The 27477-nt window shown below is 35.6% G+C and overlaps 2 protein-coding genes across 2 annotated transcripts; both read right to left on the reverse strand.

The window, feature by feature from the left end:
* Window positions 1-484: 484 nt before the first annotated feature.
* ifng1r (interferon gamma related) lies at window positions 485-1748 on the reverse strand. Its single transcript, XM_053508548.1, has 4 exons — window positions 1583-1748; window positions 1152-1214; window positions 859-1062; window positions 485-704 (listed from the first exon to the last, which is right to left on the reverse strand). The coding sequence occupies exons 1-4, from the start codon at window positions 1709-1711 to the stop codon at window positions 591-593; spliced, it is 510 nt and encodes a 169-aa protein (XP_053364523.1). The 5' UTR covers window positions 1712-1748; the 3' UTR covers window positions 485-590.
* Window positions 1749-21271: 19523 nt separating this feature from the next.
* On the reverse strand, window positions 21272-25091 carry il26 (interleukin 26). Its single transcript, XM_053508544.1, has 5 exons — window positions 24065-25091; window positions 23937-23984; window positions 23280-23420; window positions 22432-22506; window positions 21272-22246 (listed from the first exon to the last, which is right to left on the reverse strand). The coding sequence occupies exons 1-5, from the start codon at window positions 24230-24232 to the stop codon at window positions 22142-22144; spliced, it is 537 nt and encodes a 178-aa protein (XP_053364519.1). The 5' UTR covers window positions 24233-25091; the 3' UTR covers window positions 21272-22141.
* Between the last annotated feature and the right edge of the window lie 2386 nt (window positions 25092-27477).

The raw sequence follows: 27477 nt of genomic DNA on the forward strand, positions 1-27477 counted from the left end.
TAGAACATAGCAACATTTTAGAACTAAAGACCAGAAAAGAAAATCCTCAATTTCAGCTGGTTGGCTTACCATGATATAAATTACACTGAGATATACTGTACATGTTGCCCATTTTACATATTTTGGAGAAATCACATAAACATAAATGTTTTTCAGGTATGATGGATTACACATGTTTTATCTCAGCTGTTTTTTGACCAATAAATAAATGTTGAATATAAAATAATTGTATAAAAAAGTGTATGTGTCAAAAACATTGTGTATTTTTAAATCCTGTCATCTTTTAATGCTTAAACTGAATTCAATTGAACAAAGCGTAATCAGATTACTGTAAACATTAGTGGTTTATTGTACTGATACATATTTATACATAGCTTGGTTACGTCACAACCAAACATGCAAAATTCTACACTGAACTGCACAACCAAATAAGTTACATTTTACAGGTATATTGATTTTTTTGATGAAAATAAATATGTTAAATTAGACTTGTAATTAATTGTTAAATTAAGTTTGATAAATAACACAAAGGTACTAGACTGAATCACTAAAGTAATGCAGATTTGACTTGGGCTCTACTCGAAAGCGTCCTAACATTGCACTGGTGATTGGGACTTCTCGGATGTTTTTTTAGCTTCTGAGGCCTTATTGCACACGACATTGAAGTCGTTCACGGCTCCACCTTGGATCGTACTGTTGTCTTTCTAAATGTAAAGAAAAGAAAACATATTATTGCGTATTATTGTCTTACATACTATATAATTTTTCATGAAAAAATGCCCATGAAATGAAACTCTAAATGTTCAAAAGTATAATTTAACCTGAAGCTAAGCAAAGTGAAGTTTGTTTTTTTTTTACCTGCAGAGAGTCAATCTCATGGATTTTTTTCCACACTGCCTGTTCTTCTTTGTATTTGTCCTTCAGTTGTTTCACACCTTCCTGAAGTTTCTTCAGACTGTTCTTAGTCACAATAGAATTGGCCTTTTTCAGCATGTCTGAAAAGATCTCCATGTAACCATGCAGCATTCGCAAAAGCATCATCTTCTCACAAGTGCAAGTAGCCTAATGAGATATTTTTGAGTTTGTGAATGAAGAGTCACCTCTGGAAAGGTTTGAAGTTAACATACTGTAAATTGAGTTGTTAAGCTTACCTCTACTTTGCCCAAGTAGGGAGTGAAAACAGCTTCTCCCACCCATTTTGTCTCTGTTAACCTCTGCAGAATACAGAAAGCCAGCAATGAGTGCTCAGATAAGTTGTGCATGATATCTTTAACCAAAGCTTCCTCATCACTTTTACTTTATTTTTTCACCAAGGTGCAATTTGTGCTGCAGAGAAACCTATTACTGTGTGCTCTCTATTTTTTATTTCACAATAAATGCACAGGATGTTGCATGCAGTGCATGGTTTAAACTCCAATAAGTAAGTCATCTTCTACATTAGCCCTGTAGCAGCTTCACCTATGCTAACTGCAAGTGCAAAGCTGTGACCTATAATGCTACTCCTTTTATCTGGTTTATAGCTTTGAGCAATTTCGCATGAGAAATAACGCCATCAGAAAGTCCTCCAACAGAAAACACTTACGTGATGTCTTTGTAGAGTAAGCACGGCTTGTTCCATTTCATGACTAGTCACTTCATGTCCAGTAGTTTGATTCAGCAGTGCTGCCGTGACAAGTCCGCACATTAGCAAAAGGTTGGACCAAGAATCCATTGTCGCTGCTTTTCTTCTTAACGCTGTGCTCTAACTGCTAATCAGAACAATGAGACTGAGAGCAAGTGAATGATTCTCACCAGAATGGGTCAGGGGATTTATATAGAAAACGAGCAACCTGAGAGGGCGTTAAGGGATGCACTTGGGGTTTTGGGGTTTCTGTGGGCTCCTCATCTATGAAAGTTTCCTTTAAATAAGAGACAGGTTGCTCCTAAATGCCTGATGTTGCAGTAACTAATACACTAAGCCTGGGTAATTTCCATACAGGAATTCATAGATAGTCATACATCAATGTTAAACACACAGCCTGCCAGTATGCGGCCTTAAAACCGGACTGGCTAAGAAATCACGTCTTCTAAAGATACAGTACTAAGCAATTAAGCCACCACTGTTGTTAATTCCAAAAAGATGTATAAAGTTAATAAAACATTACATTTTGCTCATCACAATGTGCATGCACTTTGTATATACATTGCATAAAAAATATATACTGTAATGTCAGAGATAAGTTTTTAACCACATAATAACATTTTCATAATTTTATTAGCTCTTTTATTAGCCGTTAGTTTCTGTACCAGGAGTATTCACTATTAAATCCCATGTGTTTTCAAAAACAGTGCATACAAATAACTAATCTTAAAAGTTATTGCAAATATATGTGTTAATAAATTTGGATATTTTGCAACTAATTTGGCTGACATGCATTTATTTTATTACACTAAGCACATTCAGCTTATTTACTTAGACTGTTCATTTGCATAAATCTTAGATTGCTTTAATCAGCAGTTTCTTTTCACTGAAATTGTAGCATTTTGTTATTGTGAGATTTTTGTGGTTTATTGAATTTTGCTTGTACAACATTTCAGTTGCATGTGTGTGTGTGTGTGTGTGAGAGAGTGTGTGTGTGTGTGTTCAAATGAATTCAGAATTCCCCTGCTGTGTTTTGTGGTAGAAAATACACAACAGTTCCTTGAATCTTTTTACATATGAAGCCTCTCATGGACTTGCCTATGTAACTCATGTGGCGCAAACGCATGGCGCTATATTTGCACTCACGTGTTGTGTGTGTACAGAGGCAAAGGCCTAAAATCCACATTCTATGCTCAAAAAAGTTTTTGTTGGCCCATTTGTTCATTGTTCTGATGTAGGGCAACTATGTATTTATGTGTGTTTGTGTGGGTATAAGAAGTCCTGTAAAATGGGAGAACTTTAATATATATTACATAAACTTTATATATATTACTAGGGGTAATTATAATGATATAAGCCAAATGGATAAATCTGAATCAGATGTAAGCCATATGACATTATTTTGGCCCAGTTGAAACGAAGTTTGCTGCCAAATGTGAGCCAAATAAGGGCCAACATTCCAAACCAGATGTGAACCACTGACTTTAGAATTCTAAACATGACATTGGCTTCTGTATCAGAGAGATTCTCTCTAGAGATCTCCATGTTGTTGTTCCTTTTTTGGTTGCTCCTATTAGAGGTTGTCAATAGTCAATATGTAGTTTGCGCAATTTTGGCTCAGGTTTTACAAAAGAAGACATTTCTTATGCAACCCTATTATTTTATACCCAGCAATAAGGGCCCCCTTGGCTTCAAAGCAAACCCGGGCCTTCTGGCCTAGGCAAAAAGTCTACCACGGAACCACCAAAGTCCTAGTGGAGTGGCAGCATGACCGTAAAACAAATTATTGCTTACGAGTAAATAATGGCATTAAAAGACAGGTGTTGTTACAGTTATGAGAGGAAAGTTATGAATAGAAAATGGTGGATGAGAAATGGCGGGTAAAATACATTTCCATCTATGCTGTTTTATTTAATACAATTAAACATAAAAGAAGAAAACTATTAGAAAATGAAATGTCTAATGTAATGATATGCGAATGAGAAGATAATAAGCATTGAAATAAGCTTTTACTCATGTATTAGAGAAGGATTAGCATTTTTTTGTCCTGTCCCTATGCACTGTTACTTAAGTTTGTTATTAGAATCTTATTCTGATATTGACGCTTAGATGTCGAATATGTGTTTAAACTTCAGGCCGACAATGGTGTTTATAAGAATGGATGTTTTAAGAGTTAAGGTCTTTTGGTTTCTTAAAAGAAGTGCTATATTTGTTGCTGTGAGAAACATAAAACTCAAAAATCTGTTTTAGATCTTGAAGATCACAGCCTTGCAATGTGCTTAGTACTGACTTTCATGGACTGGCTTCCTTTTTAAAAGCTGTGAATGGTGAGTAATACTCAGGTAATACTGTCAAGAAGCAGGTGCAACTGGGTGCAATATTGCATATTAAACAATAAGCCTTATATTTAAATAGTAATGCTACTTTGTGTAATACATACTATTTAGTAAAGTGGTGTGTGTTTTGGGATGCAGCCAAAGACTGTAATCAAGAGTATTTAATATGAATGGATTCCCTGCAGTTATATTTGTTTCTTCCATATCATAGAAGCATGTTAGGAATTAAATAAGTTTATTGTGCACTTTGGTGTAAATTTTACAATTCTTAATGCAAGTTGAATGTGAAAATGTCTTGCTTTCAACAAGTGGTTCTGGCTTGCAGTAGATAATTAGCTGTCTCTTTGCATCTGTTCCTGCAGCAGTTTGTGTGTGCAATGCTGAGTCAGCAGCCGTTGCCACAGCCTAACTTTAGTTATTCTCTGAAATTTAAACATACAGTAGCACAGACCTGATAGAATAAGCTTTTTTTTTTTTTCCTTTCTGGGAACAGCTCTGGGGTTAATGGTTGCCAAATAACATTATTAAGCAAAGCAAAAAAGCTTCAGTTTTTAGTACTTAACAATGTGATTTTTTTTATCACTTTTAGACTTTTGAGGTTGGTGCATTATAACCTATTGAGATGAAGCATTACACTTTTACATCTGGAAACTCCAACCAAATCAAACATGAGCAGGCTCTGACTGAATTACCCTCACAGAATTTCTAAGCCAACTCCTAGCCCCTAGGAATCACACTGTTGTACAGCAATTTTCCCATGGTTAAAAGATCAAATGTAAAAGTTTTACCCTTAACAAATTTATAATTAACACCACGACAGATTCTGCACCCCTTGAAAACTGAACCTACTGGGCCCACTACCTGGATAAAGTCAACCATTTTAAATAGCCATAACATTTTATGAACCTCTTGGAAAATCAGGGTATGCAGTACCCGCTGAAAATCTCCTTATGAAGTTTTGTTTTAATACTTTGATATAGTATTAATAATATAGCGTCATTGCTTATTCATTTGCCATATCGTTTTACAGTTGTTTAATCAATAATGATAAATTGAAAATTATTAAGCCAGGTCTTGCAGTCAGTTCATATTGATAGTAAAGCTTTATAAAAAAAAAAAAAAATCCTGTCACTGTTAAAGGTCAGACAAGGTCGATACATAATTAATTGTCAGAAGTGAAACCTCGTTTCATCCGCGTTCCTTAAGTCACATTCACTTTCATACCCCAATACATTCTCTAAATGCATGCATATTACACTTTTTTGCCATCACTGACACATAAATAAACTACTAATTCCAACTACTAGTTTTTTTTTTTTTTTACTTTACTTGCATCCATACTGTTTAATATTTCTGTTCCTGCGTTTGGTGGTTAGTGGTATTTAGTACAGTCCCCATCTGATTTCCCTCTCTCCACTCATCTCTCCACTGTAGTGGAAAAGTAAGATTCAGTTGTAATGCACGGTGTTGACTCACTGAGTTGACTCACTGAGTGACATAAGGCTTCCTGTTGGGCTGTGTGTGCGTAGGAGCACCGCTGAGAGTTTCCAGCAAGTGTCTACTGTGGTCAGGCCTCTCGATATGTAAAGCAGTTTCTTAAGCACTGGATACGTCAGATGGGACAACTCATTCATGGTTTTTACAATTCTAAGAGGTGAAGGGGATTCATTTGGGCCATGGATGTATAAAGTCACTATTGTGAATTGTTTGATAAACTTTACAATGGTGCCATGCCTTTTTATAGGGACCAACATTACATCAGGTATAGGTTTAGAACTCCATAATTATGATAGTTTTTGACAATAAAAAATGATTCCTAGCTTTTATCTTCTAATATTAGTTTATTTATATATAATTTTTTTTCAGATATTTAACTCAATTAAATTTTATTTTATTTGTGTAGTACTTTTAACAATAGTCATTGTTGCAAAACAGCTGTACAGAATCAAAAGAAAGAAAAATGTGGAAATTTGTATGAAATGTAAGAAAATGTGTATAATTCAAAATGATCAGATTGTCCTTGATGACGCCTACAGTGGAAAAGAAAAAGTCCCTGAGATAGGTATGGTAAGAAACCTTGAAAGGAACCAGACTCAACAGGGAACCCATCCTCATTTAGTGGGTAATGGAAAAAAAAGAATTGTTTTGTGGTCCTGTGCTGTGTTAGGCTGCTGGAAGTGCAATATAACAGATGATGTCTTCAATTTAATATTAAGTCCAGTTTGTTATTAGAGGCCCAAGTATAAATCTGTAGGAAATTTCCGTCCTAAACTATGGAGCAACAGCAGTCGCAACTCCTCAAAGAGCAGCTGCCTGCATCCGCCGAGGCCAGGACCGTCTTCATTTTACACATTTGAGAGACAATCTTATTCAGAATTACATTTTTATCTTATTATACAGCTGAGCAGTTGAGGGTTAAGGGCTTTGTTTAAGGGCCCAACAGGGACAATTAAAGTAAAGTAAAGAAGAACTGTCCCCAGTCACCACACGTATCCAAAGCAGACCACGACATCTTCAAACAGAAGCAGGGCACTGGAATAAATCAGACAGGTCTAGATGGCAGAGGGGTTCTGGTTCACTGGTAGCCTGCATCTTTTGTTCGAAGTCGCGTGGCAGATCATAAGACACTAGCAGTTGACTCAGTTACTTAGGTACTGTGTGTGAGATTATTTAGTGCTTTATAGGTCAATAGTATAAGATAAGATAGAGATAGATCACTGCTGCATTCTGGGCTAACTAGAGCTTGTTTATGCACCTGGTTAAACATCCAGATATAATGCAACCTAGCGATGATAAAAGCATTAACAAATTTTTCAAAAGGGCATCCGGTGTAAAACCTGCGCCAAGTTGTTGTGCGAACCAAGTGATCTGCTGTGGCGACTCCTCGATCAGCTGAAGGACTAACCACAACATATTCCTTATTTTGGGAATATTTCTGAGATGAAAGAATGCTATCCTGGTAATATTATCCACATGAGCTTAAAAAGACAGAGCGGAATCTTTTGCTGTTGTACTTGATGAAACGGAAAGGCCATCCAGAGTAACTGTGTGATCTTCTAGCTGCATGTGGTCCTAATACCAGAACTTCTGTCATGTCAAGATTAAGCAGAAGAAAGCTAATTAGCATCCAGTATCTTACGTCCTTCACACATTGCTCAACTTTATTAAACTGGGTTTTCTTATCTGGCTTTGCTGTGTCATACACTTGTTTGTGTCATCAGCATAACAGTGGAAACCAATATCATGCTTACGAATTATGTTGCCCAGAGGAAGTATGTACAGAGAAAATAGTAGTGGGCCAAAAACCTGGTGAAATACCAAACTTCACTTGAGAACATGCAGAATAGTCACTATTTAAATCTACAAACTGATAACGGTCAGAAAAATAGTATCTCTGCCAGAAGAGGGCCGGTCCCTTAATTCCTACTACATTTTCTAATCTATGAAGAAGAGCAATACTGTGATCAGTAGCATCAAAAGCTGCTTCAAGGTCAAATAACACAAGGAAAGAGACACAACCCTGATCAAAGACCATTATAGTATAGTAGGTCATTTACTACTTAAACAAGCTGTGCTGTGATGAGGCCTAAACCCTGACTAAACAGTTTGTGCATGATATTCTATGATCTTAGAGATAAAGGAGAGGTTAGATAGCAGCCTGTTGTTGGACAGCTGAGAAAGATCCAAGTCAGTTTTTTTATTTAGTGGTTAAATAACTGCTACCTTACAAGATTTTGGAACATACTTACTGTTGAGTGAAGAGTTAACTATTTTTCACAGGGTTTCCATTATTGCTGGTACCTGTACTATTTGTTTGACAAAAAAAAAAAATGTGTCGGTATAGGATCTACTACACAAGTGGACGATTTTGCAGAAGAGATGAGTGAAATGAGTTTACTTTCTTGAAGGAGAGTAAAAAATTGTGGGTTCTGATCAGATATGGTTAGCATATGATCTGCATCAGTGTTTATTGTCTAGTTTTAAAGCCTAAATTTTTTGCCTGATGTTTATGATTATGTTATTGAAAAAGTTCATAAAGTCCTTACTACTGCATGATATTGATGTGAAGATTTCTGTGGGGTTTATACCTGGTTAATTTTGCTACGGCATTAAATAAGCATCTAGGATCATTTTTGTTATTTTGTTTATTTTTTGTTATTTTTACCATGAAAAGATAGATAGCCATAGATAGGCACTCTCCTTCCATGCTATTTGAAATACTAACACCTTAGTTTGACGTCATTTACAGTACGTTCTATTTTTTCAAGCGGCCTGTTTTAAAGTTTGTATGGTCATTATACCAGGGAGCAAGTTTCTTATCTCTGATATTTTTTTCCTTTTGAGCTACATTATCTAAGGAATAACAGAATTCAGTCTCTAAATATTCAGTCTTTTAACAGACTTTTGTACTGTCTGACCCTAATTGAGTTCTGTGGGATCCAATTATAGTTCATAACTTCGGGAGATTACTGATAAAGTGTTGGTAGTGAATGTACGTGTAATGTGGTAGCATGGCACTGTGCGTGCGTTATTAATATAACATACTTTAAATAAGACAAGATAGTGATCTGAGATAACTTTGGACTGTGGTAATGTCTTAATCTGAAGGATGTTATTAAATCTAGAGTGTGAGCTGCTTTATGAGAGGGTCCTACTACGCACTGATTTACTCCTACTGAACCCAAAATGGACATAAATGCTGTTGATATCTGATTCCTTTTTCTGTAAAGAGAGGACGCAAGTGGGCAAAAGAAATGAAGGCAAAATTCAGTGTTATAATGACGTTCTCAAAATATCCAACACCAGTTGGATCCGGCTGGGCACTAAGTGTAAAAGATATCTGCTGCTACTGCCTTCCTCACCATTGTCCGACAGTTTTCTATTAGGTCTGTAGATGACCAGGCCATGGCTCCAGAAGCTGAATACTGCTGTCACTAGTTTTTATTTAATTAGCACATCTTTTTAGCCAGATACACTAGAGCTACAGTAATTAGTAATGTCACCTGTTTTGTGAACAGCTAGATCTATAATGCATGGCATGTGTTGTCTTAATACTTTTGGTCTCCACGGTATGTTATTGGAAATATTACACTCACCAGGTGCTTTAATAGGAACACCCTGGTCAATCATGCAGTTATCCAACCAGCCAAGCATGTGGCAACGGTGCAGTGCATAAAATAATGCAGATATAGGTAATATGTTTATTGTAATGTTCAACTTAAGAATAGGGGAAAACTGTGACTTTTAATTTGGTATGGTTACTGATGCCTATATCTGCTGATTTAATTATTTATGAAACTGCAGATCTTTTGGGATTTTTACACACATAACTTTCTAGAAAGTTTAAAAACAAATATAGATGTCCATTAATCAAATGTTCTGTGGGTAAATATGCCTGTTTGGGAAAAAAAGGTCTGAGAAGACTTACCAGAATGGTTCAAACTGGCAAGGAAGTGTATGGCACACCTAAAAACTGCTTTTAACAATTGGGTGAAAAGAAAATGACATCAGAAAGTACAATATGTTAAAACTTTATGTATATATATATTATATATTGTGTGTATATACAGTTTTCTTTGGATAATATTTGTCTAAAACATATATATTTTATAATGTTAGGCAATGTAGCTTATCAGTTAAGTTTCTGTGCTAGTGACAGAAGGGTTATGATACTGAATTGTGACTCACATACTGTATGTGTTAGATAAAGCATCTGACAAATCATTACATTTCACTGCAATGTCACAGTAAGAATTTTCTTTGATAGTTGAATCATAGCATCATTATGATTTATAGTTGAATCATAGCATCATTAAATTTATAGGTGAATCATAGCATCATTAGGATTTGTAGTTGAATCATAGCGTCATTAGGATTTACCAATTATCGTACAAATTTTAATACAATGTGGCAGGAAAAATAGCAATACGTTTTAAATCCTCAAAGCTCAGTCTGTTTTAACAGCAAGGCTAATGTGTTATTTTGAACTCTTGGCTCACAGGCCCACTCGCTTGCAGAATGCTGCAATGCTGTGTGTTTGTGAGTGTGCATGTGCATATGCATAAGCTTATGCATTTGTTTGCGCCCTTTAATTGCACCAGAATTGAGACTCTCATAGACTTTGTGGTTGCCTAGTATAGAGATGCTTGTGGTTGAGCTTCAGAGTTTAGTGACTTTCAGGAACTTCTGCCCTACAAACCCCCTCTCACGAAGAATCTGTTGGAATTCTAATAAACAAGAGTAATTTCTTAGTTTTATAATCAACCTTCCTGTTTTCATATGAATTTGGCTCATGCATATTTCTTCGAATCGGATATTTTTAGCGTGATTCAGTTTTATGATCTCATATTCCATGAGTTTTTGTTGTGTAAATATAAAATGCTGATATTTTTATCAAAAGGAATTCTAGATAAGTTATATACACTTCCTTAATGGTTCAACAGACTTATGTAAACACAGATACTGTACATTGGAAGTATTAGATGTTATTACAAAGATTTTAAATTGTTTTTAGTGGAGTTTATTTTTGTCTAGCTACAAATGTTAAAAACTAATTGTTTTAATTATACAATTTACAATAAAAAATATTTTATTCTCTCTCTCTCTATCTCTTTCTCTCTTTCTATGTGTGTGAGTGAGTGCAGAAAAGTTCAAAAACAAACTAAAAGCAATGCAGCTTATTTCCACCAGAGGGAGACAGTCACATCTGTGGAGTAACTAACAAAAATACAGGCTAGCAGAACTTCTGAATAGCCCTCTTTGTCTAAATTAGCTTTAATATATTGCTTTCATTCGTGGAAGCCTGCAATCCAGCACAGATTGGTCATTTCCCTCCCTTAGCATATTTACTTGTACTACTAAGCCTTATTAGGTTGGATTGAGTGTAAATTAAAAGAAATCTTGAAGTGGGTAAGATTAATTTCTTTTTTTTAAACAAAGTTTTATTATTTGTCAGTACAGTAAAATAATTGTTTTGCATACTCCTCTTGGGATCCTGGGGTCAGAACCAGTGGTCAGCCAGGTTACAGCGGACAGGGTTAAGGGCCTTGCTTAAGGGCTCAACCTGGTGGAACCTCATGAACTTGTGACCTTCTAATCAGTAATCTAGTAACCCACAACCTTAACTGACTAAGCCACCACTGCCCCAATGCCACTATACTCTATACTTTTATAATAAGCAGGACTAGACTTTTACTAACTTTTTCACAAATCTATTTCTTCTGAATCCTTATTTGGAGTAAACATTAAAGATGCTTTGATTGTCATTTACATCATGCGTGTGTATGCACATCAGTGTGCTGTGGAGCACTAAGGAGGAGAAGTGGAGTTCTTGTCATTGGTAAGTTATGCATCCTCACATAGCTCCCCTGGTGTTCAAGGTGGATCAGTGCAGTGTGAATAGCAATGGCAATGGTGTCTTCAGTAGACCTCTGTAGGTAAGCCGGTGTGGGTTGACAGTGGGTGGCAGACTGGCTTTGATGTGCTGTGGGAGCAGTGTCTTGAAGCACTTCATAATGACTGGTGTAAGTTCCAGCGGACGGTAGCTGTTCAGTTGTTGGCACTATTTACGGTCAGAGACTGGAGATATTTGGCATTCTAAAAACATGCGAAGAATGAAGTATGTATTAATAGTACAAACTGTACAACTCCTTTTTTTTCAGATTTCTTCAATCTAAACGTAAAGACAAGACTGAATGTGTGACTGTATTATACGTAGTGAGTGAGTGACCATATAAAGGATCTTTACAAGTCAAGGATGGCTAACTCTATAGCAGAAACCTTCACTTGGACATGTTTGAAAGAGAGGTAAACCTGGTTCAATATTAGAAGAAGAAAAAAACTGTGTATATACAGTTTAGTACAGTTTGGTGAAATATGTACTAATATATAATGTTCTTGTACAGCAAGCTGTGATCAGAGCACTGACTCATTAATGATTCAGCACCCTGAAACTATAAATAGTTGCTTACTGTTTACATACTGTTCTTTGTTTTTAAATATGAATCCACCAGAAAATATGTTAAAAATGCATGCAAATTATCCATTATTTACAGCTAATCTAACCCAAAAGCGGTGATTCCGGTTTCTAATGTTCCGGCTAAATACATCTCAGTGAGTCTTTATGTCACTTTTTCCTTTGTTTATTAAACATCTGACTTGCTTATTAGTGATCTAAATCTACATTTACATAAATAATAAGGTAAATTCAAATGAATCTGCAGCCTGTCTCCATCTTTATGAATCGGCTCAACAATTTGCAATAAAAACTAAAGATGTGACTCACGTTTTGCCTTTGAGGCAACTGTATTCTTGATGCCTAACTTCTTGCTTCACAGCTTGCTGGAAGTCTCGTGACACTCATATTTCTGTATTTGCATCAGGAAAGGCACCTGGAGGCACTATCATATGAATCTGTGCCTCAGATTTAATTGAGACAAAGTCTTTAAGATTCTTGTCAATGAATGACTGTAGAGCCAAAGTGATTCATTTGGTACTATGATCCTGCTTAAAGTCATCCTCCTTTGCACAACACATACCATCATCGCCTTGCTCCAGGGTGGACAGTTTGATTCCTGCCTCGGGGGCTGTGTGCATGTTCTTGGTGGGTTTCTTCCCACAGTCCACAGACATGCAGATTAGGCTAATTGGTGTTCTAAAATTCTCTGCACTATGCGCGTCCAAATGTTGACCAGAGATCCTACCATGGTCATAAAAATTGGTTACCGTTGGCTTCATTGACACTACATGTTTACGTTTACATTCTGGACTATTGCACAAAGACACTTTAATAACCATTGCACAAATACACTTTTTCTATGCATATTTGCACACCATTATATTTCTATTTGTACAGTATATTTTTATTTTGTACAGCATATTTCTATTTTCAGTTTCTATTTTTAGTTCTATTTTTCTATTTTCTATTTCTATTTTTTTATTAATTTTATTTTTATTATTTTTATTTAATTTTTCTATCGTATTTCTTTTATTCATATTTATTACTCATTGTAAGCTTTAATTCTCTTTTTAAGGTCACTGGCGGTCGTGTAAGCATTTCACTACATTTCGTACTGTGTATGACTGTGTATGTGACAAATAAAATTTGAATTTGAATTTTTTCATTGGTCCCTAGTTGGACTATAGAGGTTCCTAAATGTGTCTGTGTTTGTGTGTGTGTGTGTGTGTGTGTGTGTGGGCAGTATCATAGCCAACCAAGGTTCATCTCTGGCCTGTCTGGTCCGATCCCACAGAATAGTCAATACAGCACAACAAAATATTGACCACGATAGAAAGGCACCGGAACACAAACAGCGCGAAGGCTGCCGACCAAGCTTGCAAGCCCTCCAGATCCCAGTCTAATATATCATGCAAACAAGTCCGATCCACGGAGCCCACAACCATCAGCACCTAAAGTAACGGCACCAGTGTAACTGTTAATTGCACTTATTGTCTGTAGCCCTGACTAAATAATATTTGGTAGATTAATTCACCAATGTCAGCTCACTACTGCTGTGTCAGTCTGAAATCAGCAAGTGGTCAGCACAAATTTTGCTTAAAAGACAATAAATTTAAAAAAGGCTTGTCAAGAAACGTTAAAAGCACAGTTTCTACCTCAATGTTCTACCAGAATGTTCTAAACCAATTACAACCAGTCACTACAGTATCTGTTTTCATCACTGCACTGTCAGTTCGAGGACATGTCCTTTATATGATGTTGAGGACACTATTCATTTTACTGTCTTTATTAACTTTACTTTGTATGTGTTTTTTCTGTGCAGTACATAGGCAATTTGCATGAAATTGTAATAACTAAAATTCCACCCTGGATTACAGATTCCTAAAGTCGAGTTAGTTAGTTATATCCATTAATTAAACCAACTGATTCTAATCATTTTGTGCACAGGCAGAACTATAATATGTGGCATATGTTGTCATAATACTTTAGTAGACCAATGTACATCCTTGTGTAACTAGCTTGGGTTTAATAGCAAAAGAAACAAGCTTCTGTGGTAGAATAGTGCAAGCACAAAGGCTGGTGAAAAGGTTACTAATGCCGGCAGCAAAACTTTCAGGAAGGCTGCCATCTTTCTGAATTCTACTGTATTACATGATAACACTCGGTAACGAAAAGTGAGCTTTACAAAAGATTCCTGTGGTTGTTGTGGTTATGGGCTGAAATTTATGCATAGTAATAGTAACTAGTGACGACTTTTTACTGGTGTCCTTTTCACTAATGCCAAACATGTTTAGTCACTTATGATACATAATCAAATTCTCATACATCAATTGTTGTTATAATGCCAGGAGCTGATAGCGTAAAATTACATCACATTGGCTACGTTTACACTGTCAGGTAAATGTGACCCAATTCCGATTTTTTGCTCGTATGTGACACATATCGGATATGTTCTATGTCCGTGTAAACAGGAAAAAAACGCATGCATTCCGATATTTCGAGATCGGTTTCAGGCCTCCTTCATATGTGGAAATAAATCAGATATAAATCAGATATGTGCTAATGTGATTGTCGTGTAAACAGACAAATCGGATTTCCTGAGTCATTGTGTTCTGTACGTCATTAAAACTGCCCAAAACCCCCCATTTAAAACTTATTTGGGCTAAATAACTTTAAGAAATCAGTATTTAGTAAATAAAGCATATGCGCAGGCTGCAATTATGCTTTTTTTTTTCTCCTCCTCCGTTTCAAAACCATGGAGACGTTTGCGAACTTTGCATATATCGCAGAGCGTCAATCTTCGTCTATCTTGGCTAGTGTGGAGCGCCAAAATCTCCCTTTACGTATGCGCAATGTTTCAGATGGAATGGCAAGTGTAAACACGTGTATCGGATATGAGTCATAGTTGAAGGAAACGTGTAAACAGATGGTCAAAAAATCAGATATTGGCAACAAATCAGAATTGGGCATCGAGACCTGCAGTGTAAACATAGCCTTTGATTTGATACTCATGTGAAGTCATGGCTTAATTTGTTGTAAAACCAGCACTATCCAACTAATTAAAGTAAGAAGGCAGCAATATGATAATTTACGTTTTGGACCAGATTGTAATAGCAATGAAAGATGTACTGTATGTTACGAGTCCTGGGACAATTATCATGATCCCGTCATAGGTGTGCCCTGGTACTAAAACATAGCACTACAGCTTTGGATATACTTTGAAGTAAGGGGGGGAAAAATCTAAGGACACCCCACAATCCACTATGCAGACTCACACAATCTTTTCATAATTGATTAATCAATCAATCTTTTTACATCCATGGACACTTTATGGACAATTACACGCACACCTTCCTTCATATCTACACTACATGTTGTACGTTTACATCCTGGACCATTGCACAAAGACACTTTAATAACTTTGCACACCTACCTTCACAACTACACTACATGTTTACATTTACATCCTGTGCACAAAGACACTTTAATAACCTTTGCACAAAGACACTTTGTTCTATGCATATTTGCACACCCAGTACAGTATATTTCAATTTGTACAGTATATTTCAATTTGTACAGTATATTTCTATTTTTATGTACATCATATTTCTATTTTTATTTTTAGTTCTATTTTGCCTAGTTTAATTTAATTTTTCTATTTAATTTTTCTATGGTATTTCTTTTATTCATATTTATTTCTTATTATAAACTTTAATTCTGTTTTAGGGTCACTGGCAGTCGTATAAGCATTTCACTACATTTCGTACTGTGTATGACTGTGTATGTGACAAATAAAATTTGAATTTGAATAACATGAGCTACTTAACCACTAAACAATTAAAAATTTATTTCAGAAACAGTTCATCTTCAAGGAAGCTGACTCACATCAATCTCTAAAGTTTAATAGATCAAAAAAAAAAAAATCCATAGATTTCCATCCTTGACACATTTCCTATCAGAAGCTCCTTGTTGCAGGTGTAACATTACAGTAACTCAACTGACATGCATAGGGTCCTAGGCACTGGAATGTACTGTAACATCAGACCTAAATTTCCTAAGACACTTGATAATACATAATATTATAGGATAATTGAAATTGTGCTGCCTGTTTTGTGAGCCATTCCATTACAGTGCTCCCTCCTATAAAACAGCTTGCTCCATCCATCAGTGAATAAATAGACCAAAACAGAGTAAGGTAAAAAAATATGTAAATGTATTGAGCAAAAGCAATATGCATTGACCAATATGTATTCTGCATTCTAAAATTTTTTATATAAAATCTTTATATGATAAACTATATGTTCCCTCTACACCTGAGAAGTTTTAACATACCAGCCACATCATCCAGCATGTGCAGTTATATACATGGTGGGTCACTGGACCACCTGTATCATATCCATAATGTTACATCCTGATAACAGTGATTTGTATCTGTATGTATTCATGTAGTGAGGGAGCCATAATCCTCATCTGCATTGCATAGAAGAAGGTTACTTGTGTAAGCTTCATTCTCATCAAGTGGGTCAGACAACCTTTGTGCTGTGTGGGTTAACTGCATGTCATGGGGAATATTTCAGAAGACGAGTGTAACAAACCTCAAACTTGTTAAGTGAACATCAACAGGGTATATGCAGTTACTGAACCATGAACAGGAAATTGTTTATAATGAATATAAAAAAGCCATCCTGAATGGATCTTGATTTACGATAAATATGATGAATGATTTAAACTGTCTGAATTTCCAAAACATTAATAATTCAGATTAATGTAATGAAAGCACAAACTAATTCAGATTAATGTAATAAAAGGGTTAGGGTTAGGGTTAGGATTAGTAAATAAAATAATAAGATTAAAAATTACAATTGGGAAAATATTACTTACATATTGGTACAAATTTAATCTTTATTTTAGGCTTTTTTTTTTTTTTTTTAATAAAAAGACACATCGCACCATGTAAAAAGAAACCTCTTTCTAGCTCTGGCGCTCCTTTATGTGTTTTATAAGTGCAATGCAAAAACTTTTAGATTATTGGGTTTTTCAAAATTGCATCAAATATGAGGGGTAATATGAGGGGTCTGTTGGGCCCCAAGGCAAAAATTTGCAGGCAGTCTTTCCAACCAACATTCATCACCAGTATCTTAGAAAAATATAAATACATTTATCACCCCTCATGGGACCCAAACAGTTGCTGCCTTGCCTGTTGACAAACTGTGCCTCTGCTGGCATGGTTCTGGTTTTTGTTCAAGCATCTTATTGTGCACTTGCTTTTTGATAACTTATATGTGATCATAATATGAGGAGATTATTCTCTCTCTCTTTGGATCATTGTATGAAATGATGCTGTCCTCTCATTTTGGTGGTGATTTATATAAGCAATTTATACCAAGACCTTTGGTGAGCAAATGTTCAATGCAATGGAACAACATGGAAGTTTAGCTTAATTTATATTTACTCAGGTTCATTTAACATGGACTAATTTTCACTTTTGAGTTTTGTCCTGTACCAGACAGTTCTTAAGGAAATATATGTACGTGTCAGCAGTCTTTTATCTGACGAGTGTTTGCGCAAAATAAAGTTCATGTATAAATAAATGCAAAGAAACCAAATCAAAGCCTTGGCATGAGTTAAGTTCTGATGTGAACCTGACATAGGTCCTGTGGCAAGAACTGAAACTAAAAGCTAAAAACCTTCCATTTTACATGAGGCATTACAAATGTGCAAAAAAGAGTGGGAGTGTTGTCAAAGTTTTCTGAAATATGTTTCTCTCATTTCACCATAAGAGAAAAAAATTCTGGTTACCAGCAAAAGTAAAAAAAAAAAAAGTTCATTTTAGTTCACAGGAAACATGCTACGCTACACTTACATTACTGCAATTATAACCTCCTTTAAACACTATAAACACTCCTTTAAACATCTCACCCTATTAAGATGTATCGGCCACTTATACTCTGTAAATGCCTTCATAAATGCTCTAATCTGAAATGCTATTAACTGGTGATTGTTGAGGCTGGTAACTCTAAATGAACTTCTTTCTCTGCAGCAGAGGTAAGTTTTAATCTTGTTTTCCTGGGACGGTCTTCACGAGAGCCAGCTATATCATGATGCTTGATGGGTTTTGTAAATGCAATTGAAATTACTATTATTATAACTATTCCAGAACATCTGACCCTCGTGTCTTAAAATAACAACTGATTTTTTTTTTTTTTTGTTACTTAATTATTTAATTTCATATATGTTATTTCATATTTGTTATAGTTTTGAAAAAGTATGTTATTGTTCTTCAATGCAAAACGTCTGTCAAAACTGACTGGTTACAATCAGGCCTCTGTGGGGGCCAAACCATCACTTCCAGGACTCCTTGCTCTTCTCCATGCTGAAGATATTTCTTAATGACATTGGCTATATGTTTGGGTCATTGTTCTTTGACAGGATAAGTTTGGGGTTAATCAGATGTTTTCCTGATGGTCATGCATGATGGATTATTATCTGCAGTGTTTCTCAACATTGGGGACACCATTAATCCTGACCAAATTTCCAACTCTATTTATAGAAATGCAGGCCTAAACTTGTTAGGAACCTCCATCATCAGTGACTGTTGTTTGCAGACACTCATTATCGTACCAGATCTTCAGCAAACAACCTGCCTTCTGCTGCAACCATATACGTATTTCAAATTTTGACTCATCAGTCAAGAGCACCTTCTGCAATTTCTCTGCACCCTAGTTCCTATGTTTTTGTACATAGTTGAGTCACTTAGCCTTGTTTTCACATCGGATGTTTGGCTTTTGGGCCGCAATTCTTCTGGTGTACCTGAGTCCGTCTGGTTTCTGGCAGTTCTGTGCTAATAACAATGTTGAGGGGAACTAAGCATGATGTGTTTCATCAACTGCATTAAGTTTCCTTGGTCAACCAGTTGGTGAAATTGTTGCCTGTTGCTGATGCAGTATGTGACCTTGTATCTTGTTGCTGTGCTTGTTGCCATGGTGTACGTCCTGTGACATGAACCCACAACCTCACCTTAGTAGTGTTTGGCTGTTCCTCACCCAGTTGTAAGCCTCCTGCACAGTTGTTTCTGTTTCAGTTGATGACTCTGACAGGTAATGACTATTCCAGCCTACATATGAAATTGATGATCATTATCACCTACTTGGTATAATTGGTTAATCATACACCTGAGTCCGTTCCTACAAAATCCTTGATTTGTGCAAGTGTTGATGCTGGTTTGAAGCCAAATGGTTGTCACACTTCACATGTCAGTCCAAAAACATCTGATTTTCAAACTTTAGAAAACGGTTTTAGTTAAAAAAGTATCTTACAAGGAAATATCTGTAGGCCAGAAAATAAAGCAGCATATAATGTAAACAAAAAAATTAAGACAAAAAGAAAAGTAAGCTTCTTGGTTTAGCAGGGACTGTGGCTGGTTGTGCAGGACGGTTTATAAAAGTTCCTTATGAAGAGCATCGAAGAGGCTTGTCACACCAATTATTGCCTTTGTTTCATTGATTACTGTTTACAGATTTTTATAGTATTATTTTGAAAATAATACTATTTTGTTTGAAGACATCCTTACAGCAGTTATTTGCTTTTTCACAGTACCACATGCACACATCTTCTGTGGATTCCTTTTGGACTTCTACAGTTATATAGTTGTGATCTACAACTATTAATTCCTGACCGCAATATATTTCTGCCAAACTTGTGTATAAGATAAAATTCTCAAAGATAAGAAAAACTTCTGACCACTCTGGCCATGACCAATGAATAACAGATACTGATGAAGTATGAATGAAAGCAGTAAATGCGTCATGCAGGTCCCATGAGCACCTTATACCCTCTCGTATTAACAAACATGCTCTTTCTTCGTCCAACAAGCTTTATCTAGAAAGTAAAAATAGCTCTTGTAACTCTTTTGTTGTGTCTCATGGGTCTTAGAGGATCCCTGTCCCAAAGCAGCCAATCTGCTTTGTCTTGTTCTATTTTTTGCTACGTTTCGTAACATTTAAAAACCACCCACCTAATATTGTGTAGGTACTCCTTGTGCTTCCAAAACTGCCCTGACCAGTCTTGGCATCGACTTAAGATTATAAGATCATGATCGTGTGCATAAGATCTCTGTAGGTCCGGTGCGGACCTGGCACCAACATGTTAGCAGCAGATCCTTTAAGTCCTGTAAATTGCAAGACTCGTTCATCCAGCACATTCACAGATGCTCAATCTGATTGAGATCTGGAAAATTTACTATTCAGATTTCAAGTCAACACCTTGAACACTATGACATGTTTAAACAATGTCTAAATGGCTTTTGCAGTGTGTCAGTGACCATTATCCTGCTGAAAAATACCTGTAGGCAGGCTGAGTGAACTGGATGTGCACCAATGTTTAGACAGGTGGTACAGTATGTGCCAAAGTAACATCCACATAAAAACCAGGAACCAGAATTCCTAGCAGAACATTGCCCAAATCATCATAGTGTCTTTGCCTGCTTGCCCTCTTTGCATGGCCCTTTCCTGTTCACCAGAAAAGTAATCCACATGTGCCCAGCCCTCCACATGATGTAAAAGAATACATGATTCATCATACCAAGCCACCTTCTTCCACTGCTCTTTGGTCTAGTACTGATGCGCACATACGTACCTGCTGTACGCCCAATGTCTGACAGTTGTCTACTCATCGCAGTTTGGCCCTTGGCAAAGTGTGGTTACCTTAAGCCCTTGAAAGCTGACAGTTAACATGCTGCCTAATAAATTCCACCCCTTGACATGGCCATTTCTAGTTAGATAATTAGTGTTATTCACTTAATCTGTGAGTGGATATAAACTTATGGATGATCTGTTAATGTAAACACATTATTGTGCTGCTGTGTGTGTCTACTATGCTTTACATTGCCACCCATTATATTAGACTTGTGTTAGTTTTCTTATGTAATACTTGCCATCTTCTTATTTGTTTATTAAGTTGTCTCTTGAACCTTCATAGCGTATTGGTGTTACTTTTTTCAACTTAAGACACCCACTGAAATCAGCATTTGTTCTTTTAAAGATGACACGGAATTTTTTTTTTTTTTTTTTACCTACGTAGCAGAAGCAATTAAGGAATGTTATAGGGAATACTTTGATGGATGTCTTTCTTAATTTGCTGAATCTTTCACTGTTGTGCTGTGTCTTTGTTAAACAGTGCTTTAAAATGCATTTGGCTTAGGCATGCAAGAAACTGTTGGTCTTTTTAATCTTTATTTACATAGAAATATGTGCAAATCTGCAAAACAAATTATTTAAATATTTAATGTGTTTATAGTTTCCAGAGGTATGTATTATTTCGGAGGTAAAGAATACAAACTTCTATGAGTCACACGTCACAAATTTTAAACATCACCTTGAATTTTCAGATAATGTCTACTTACAGTAATAGCCAAAAATTTTGAAATAATAAATAAAAATCTTATTGTAATAAATTACATAAGCAAAAAAATAGTTATTTTTTGAAATAATAAATATTTATATCACAATAAAATATTCTTTAGCTTCAGGGTCAGTCAGCTGCATCTTGTCTGCCCCACATAAACAGTCAACACTAAGACAATGGATTAAGTTACTGGACCAAGTAAAAAGTCACCATGGGTTCCTGAAGTCCTATCAGGTTCCCACATGGTTTGACTCATCATTCAGTGGGAGCTGAAGTCATTCTTACAGTGCCATCTGACTGCCAGGTGTGCAAAGTGAACAGGAGCCTATTGGTGTAATATTACCACCTGGTCTTGTGAGACATTCATGTGAAAGCAAGCAGTGGTGATGTGATAAAATTATTTTACATTTCAAAAAAAGTCTCAAGCAAAAGCATAAACATTTGCCATGCCCCACTCATAACGTTGACTGAAATTGTTACGAATGAGATCATGTTGCTACAGTAGTCACAATTTAAACCTCTACTTTCAGCTGGACAATATGACAGGATATAATCAAAACTGTGAACAATTGTTTATCAAAATATGTTTTTTTGAGATATATTGTTTATCATAACATCTTTTCTGGAAGCAGCTGATGTGGTGTTCATAGTTTTTACTTATTGTGATAGTAAGTACAAACTATGTACAGTAATAGTAATGTTCAGTGTTAAAGTTTAATTTATTTTTATTTTATATGTTACCATGATATGTTAGATTGTCATAGTGCCCAGCCCTACCTCTTCATCTGTTTCTTTGCAGACTCAGTCATAGTTTATAGTCACTGACTACTGGCATTTTTTGTGTGACAGCTTTTTATCAGTATAAAGGCTGATCCAACGGAGTATTGTCTCAAACTCTCCTGCTGCTTTTAACAGCTCTTCCGATTGCAACTGCAAAAGCCAAGAAATATTATTTAAGAACTGACAGCTCTTTAGACAGTCTATTATATAAGATAAGCAAAGGTACTTTACAAGGGCATACAAGGCTTGACACCACAAATTAGTAAACAAACAGTATTACTCTAACAGTATTTAATATTTTATATGATTTAAAAAATAGAATGGGACCTTCATACCTTTTTGAAAGCTTCTTCCATTCCCTTGATCTTCTTTCTTGCATATCTAGTCAATTCTGCTTGACCACGGTCCTTCTAAAAGAGAAAACAGAAGGCTTTTTAAAAAAAAACAACCCATGTGTAACCCATAAGCATTAATCTCTGATACAAGTTTACAGCTCGATTAATGCAGAACCATGTTATGTCATGAGGTTTCAGCTGTATTCTAGATGACCACATTCTTTAATACTTTTCTAAGAGTAGAGTGTGAAACTAATGAACAACAGAATAGGGAGGTTGTTATTGGATGTACAGAGATTTTACTCTTCACAACAGCAAATGGTAGTGATGATGAAAAGTTATTGAGGGAAGGGTTTTAGGGTGTGCTAACCTAACCTTTTATTAAATAACTTCATTCATTCATCTATATTCCATACCGCTTATTCTGTGCAGGGTTGCAGATGGGCCTGGATCTCTAGGAACATCACATATCCAATCAGTCTACAACACATGTTTTGGCCTTTGGTGAAAATAAAGTACCAGGAGGAAACCCACAAACCACAGGGAGAACATGCAAACTCCACACGCAGATCATAAGCAAGATTTGAACCCTCAACCCTGTAAATGTGAGACAACTGTGCTAACCACTCTGCAACCATGCCCCAGTGCATAACCTAATTATGCAAGAACTATTACGTATTTTTTTAAGGCTTTCACTTGCAATTTTTTTCTGACTGACAAACACCCTTTTGTAGGGTTACAGGGGTTTCTTCCCTATGACAGACAACTTCAGAACCCTTAAGGGCTCTAAATCTTATAGTTTCCTCTTATTTGGCTGTTTTTCATTACAGAACAAAATATTTACTCACACAGAGTTCCACACTGACTCTTAGTCTGTAGAAGGAATGGATAAATCTTTCTGCATAATCTATGTCATGACTCCACAGCTTCTTGAATACATGATCTTCATAGATTCCCAGCATCTTGTCAAAGTCTGCGATATTCAGCTTCTGCTCAAGACAATTCAACAGAATTCAGATGGCGTCAATATATACTTTGCTTGCACAGCTGATTGGAAATGTTGTTCGTTGTATTTCATTTATTTATTAAAGATGGCCCAAATACCAAATTTTTCTTTCCTTATATTGTAATTTTAATAAACATAATAAAATAAAAACACAACAAAACCAGTTCTAATAATAAAATAATTCAAATCTAAATATTTGTTTATGTTTTATGTTTATTAACATGTAAACATAACCTGTTTTAATAATGGTAGCTAATAATAATAAGAAAATTAAGAATAGATATCAGATATGCTTTTACTAAAACAATACCAAGCAAGATATGTCTATTCTTTTTTTTTTTTTCCTTTTTTTTTTTTTTTTTTGCAAATTTTATGTGATAATTTAATTGCATTTTCTCACCTTTATTTTAATTTTTAGTTGTCAGGTCAAAGGTCACGTAAGCCCATTTTAAAAAATTGTCTGTAATTACTAATTATGCTTACAAATCAGCCCACTTACCTTTATATATAACTTTGGCAAATATCTTTTGTGGCGTCTGTCGTCACTCTGGGAAAAAGAAAATAACATTAATTTATTAATTAATAGTTATAATGAGCACCAATGTGTGACTTTAAAGAGTTACTTACAGGCCTAAGCATGCAGATGCTCTTCAGAGTCTTGATCATGTCTTTCATCATGGGTAAAGGCAGACAGCTCGCCAGGCAGTTCACCTGCGCGCACCTTCTACTCTCCTCACCTGGGCAAAAGCGCACGAGCGCCGCCAGCACGAGCACAGTCAGGACGCTCACGCGCATTCTGCTATGATACCACCAACGGGCTGTTTCCGAAACATAATCGGCGACATTTATACTCTATATACGGCCCGGCTTTGTGCTGCCTTGAAATTTTCGTACTGAAATGACGTGGAAAACCGACCCGCCCCGTTTAAAAGCGGAACGCGGAGCTTTCTCGGTCTTTGATGTTCTGCTCGCGGTCAGAATCAGTCGCTGACTGTGTGGGTCGCGCGCTCTGATTACTGGACGCTCCAGATTTGGGTTACAGTAGCGCGCGCGAATTTCCTCGCTTTATAACCTACATATCAACAGAAAAAAATAGTACAAAAGGAAGCAACACGAAACAATAATAAGGCGTGTTATTAACCCCGTTTAACCCCGAGTCAGTTCGGATTTATTGGGGCATCCGGTCAATTTGGAAAATATTTTTTTTAGTGAAACTGCTTAATATGAACAACATAATTGAATACATGTATCATTATGTAACAGCTTGTGGCAAGGATTTAAAAAGAAAAAAGTCATGCAAAATACATTCAAATTATGTCAATGTTCAGAAAATAAACAGATATATGCTTTTGAGAAAATGTATGCACCCAATTGTTTGACATTATGGCCATTATTTGCTTCCTTCTTTTCATACTGGAATATACTGACCAGCTATAGGCATGCCTAAGTGAAAATTCCAAAGGAATTTGTGATTTTTACAGAGCCCGAATTGTTGGTCAATCTGATGGTGGACTGTCCCAGTGACTAATAGTTAAGAATCTTAAAAAGTTCCATTTCTACCATTAACAAAATTATAGTTCAACTTTAGGAAAAAGGTAATACATTCTTGACCCGATTAGACTTTTGCACAAATAAACATTTTTATTGTGACAGGTTTTTATTTAGATCATGCAATTCAACATGCTTTTTTGTTTTGAGGTATTTCGGCTTTGATATCCTTCAATATTTAAAGAACTGTTGAATGTCTTGTTTTATGCCTCTGCAAGTTTTTATTTTATCTTAATGCTTAATGCTTAATAGTAAGTCAACAAAGTATTAACATTGTAGTAGCTATTAATACAATGTTAATACACAGTATTAACATTGTATTAATAGCTACTTTTGGTGATGCATGTTTCCATAAAACTTTAGATGTCTGATTGCTTTTTGATTGTGTTTTTTTCTTTAAAACCAAACAGTCAATAGTTTGAGAATTTTAGAATAAATAATGGGGTTTTATTAATCCAAGAAAGTTTAGGCAAACTATATATCTAAATTCATCTTATTACTACTGGTTTGGGTTTTCCAAACACTGCAACCAATTAGGATAAATGTAACTAGTAATCAATAAGCTTTGAGGAAAACTGGGCCCTAAATAACATCCGCTGTAACAAGGCCATGAGATAAGATAATAAGTACAATTAAGATGTCTTAAAATAATAAACAAAACATTTTTATTATTGGGTGAATGTTTTGTATACATGTTTATGCCCTGACCCTCAAATGACCCCAGTGATGTAGTGACACGTTAGGGTAAACCCTGATGTAAAAAACAAGAGCCAAATGAAATGGTGCACTAGAATCATTTAAAACTGGATCTTTAATAATAAGATATGTGAATAAAGGCACATACATATTGTTAGAGTATGGAGTTTGGAAATACTTATATTAAAATTACAGTCTATTAAATCAAGCCTTAATTAAATGTTGCAATCTTTAATTATGTGTCTTGTTTTGAATCTTGCATAAATGCATACCGTGTCACTTACAAAATTTGTCACGAATAATTTATGCTGATTTACCAAATTTATTTACTGATACTGTGAAAATAAAGCAAATGTATGCATAAATCTGTCAACTCCAACTTCTGCCATCACTTTAAACCAGGTCATCAGCCACCTGATTCAGCAACAACTTGACCCAGATATATGGCTTACCACTTTCTGCCACAATCAGGGTTCGAACCTTTTTCCAAGACATGCTGTAGTTAATAACATGAAAAGATTTTTTCCTTCCTTTTTTTCCTTTTTTTTAAAGATAAAAGTTTCTGATAAAAATGTAAGGGGGGGAAAAACATAAAAAGTTTCATGATAAACTCCAAGAAAGGAACTATTATGATTTCCAGTCTTTTGTACTATCATAATGTGTATCTCCTCTGTGTAACAGTGGGTATTCCAACTCCTTTTTTTAAACACAGACGCAAACCGGGAAGTTTACCTAACCCAGGTGTCATGAGAAGTGTCACCTTTCTCTTCTCTGATTGGATAGCTGCTGTAGTGGAATTCACACTGTGTCTACTTTTTGTCACCTTGTATGTAAATGAGGAATTATGCAACTTTTCCAACATGACGCCTTACTGCGTCAGGGGCTACAGTTAACAATTGCCATACATGCCCTAGATTAATGAAAATTTCAGATGCAGGTGTTCTTTTTGCAACAGTAGTATTAATGGTGCATGATTATCATGATGGGAATTACTCACAACCTGGTCAATTAAAAAGCAGAGAAAGTGTGAGGAAAAGCAGAGGAAGCATGTAAGGTCAATTAATAAATTTAGCAAAAGCAAAAGCACAGGCTGAATAACAACTACCATAATAAAAAAAATGTGATTTGTCGTAGGGTTTTAACACCAAATTATACAATTTTTATATACAATATATAGAGAATAATAATATATTCTATGTACAGCTAATGTTTTATCTGTCTGTTATATTATTCTTCTGTTCACTGTAAGTGTTTAAACTTTTATGTGGACATGCTTGACTCTGAGCAGACACATCACTTCTTTTTTTGGAAAAGCTATTCAGCAAAATTTCTTTTTGGCTCCTGGTGTAGTTATTAAAAGCCATAATGTGATTTAATTTATTTTAACTTATACAAAAAAGACTCTTTTGTAATATGTGCATTAAAGATAATGATATTTCTTCTCCTAGAAAGAAATAAGCCTTAAGCCGAGATTTCGTAGACTTATTCAAGGAAGTCGCCACGGTTTTGAGAATGCTGATGACATAGAAATTGGAGCTGTTTATTGTGAAACTGCTTATCATAATTTGTAAGGTATAAATAACTGAGAAATAGGTAAATGTCAGCTATGATGTGACTGTATTCAGACACAATGTACCTGCACAACATACCTACAGTAAACCTACACTACACATTAATGGAACACGGAACGGAATTTCTACTCAGTATTTTTGTTTTCACATGCTTAGCTGATGTAGGATCCTTATTTTACTCTTAATTAAATGAGGTTTATAATCTGTAATAAGATATGTTGTGGG

The sequence above is a fragment of the Clarias gariepinus genome, chromosome 12 (assembly GCF_024256425.1).
Source record: "Clarias gariepinus isolate MV-2021 ecotype Netherlands chromosome 12, CGAR_prim_01v2, whole genome shotgun sequence".
In the NCBI taxonomy this organism is placed as follows: Eukaryota; Metazoa; Chordata; class Actinopteri; order Siluriformes; family Clariidae; genus Clarias; species Clarias gariepinus.

What these genes read in the sequence shown, in the direction of transcription:
- ifng1r (XM_053508548.1), bottom strand. Translation starts at nt 1,711, where the DNA reads ATGGATTCTTGGTCCAACCTTTTGCTAATGTGCGGACTTGTCACGGCA. An exon ending in CCTACTTGGGCAAAGTAGAG is followed by an intron (nt 1,063 to 1,151) that starts GTAAGCTTAACA and finishes ATATCTCATTAG; the next exon opens with GCTACTTGCACTTGTGAGAA. An exon ending in ATGAGATTGACTCTCTGCAG is followed by an intron (nt 705 to 858) that starts GTAAAAAAAAAA and finishes CTTTACATTTAG; the next exon opens with AAAGACAACAGTACGATCCA.
- il26 (XM_053508544.1), bottom strand. Translation starts at nt 24,232, where the DNA reads ATGCGCGTGAGCGTCCTGACTGTGCTCGTGCTGGCGGCGCTCGTGCGC. An exon ending in GCATCTGCATGCTTAGGCCT is followed by an intron (nt 23,985 to 24,064) that starts GTAAGTAACTCT and finishes TCTTTTTCCCAG; the next exon opens with AGTGACGACAGACGCCACAA. An exon ending in TGGAAGAAGCTTTCAAAAAG is followed by an intron (nt 22,247 to 22,431) that starts GTATGAAGGTCC and finishes TGGCTTTTGCAG; the next exon opens with TTGCAATCGGAAGAGCTGTT.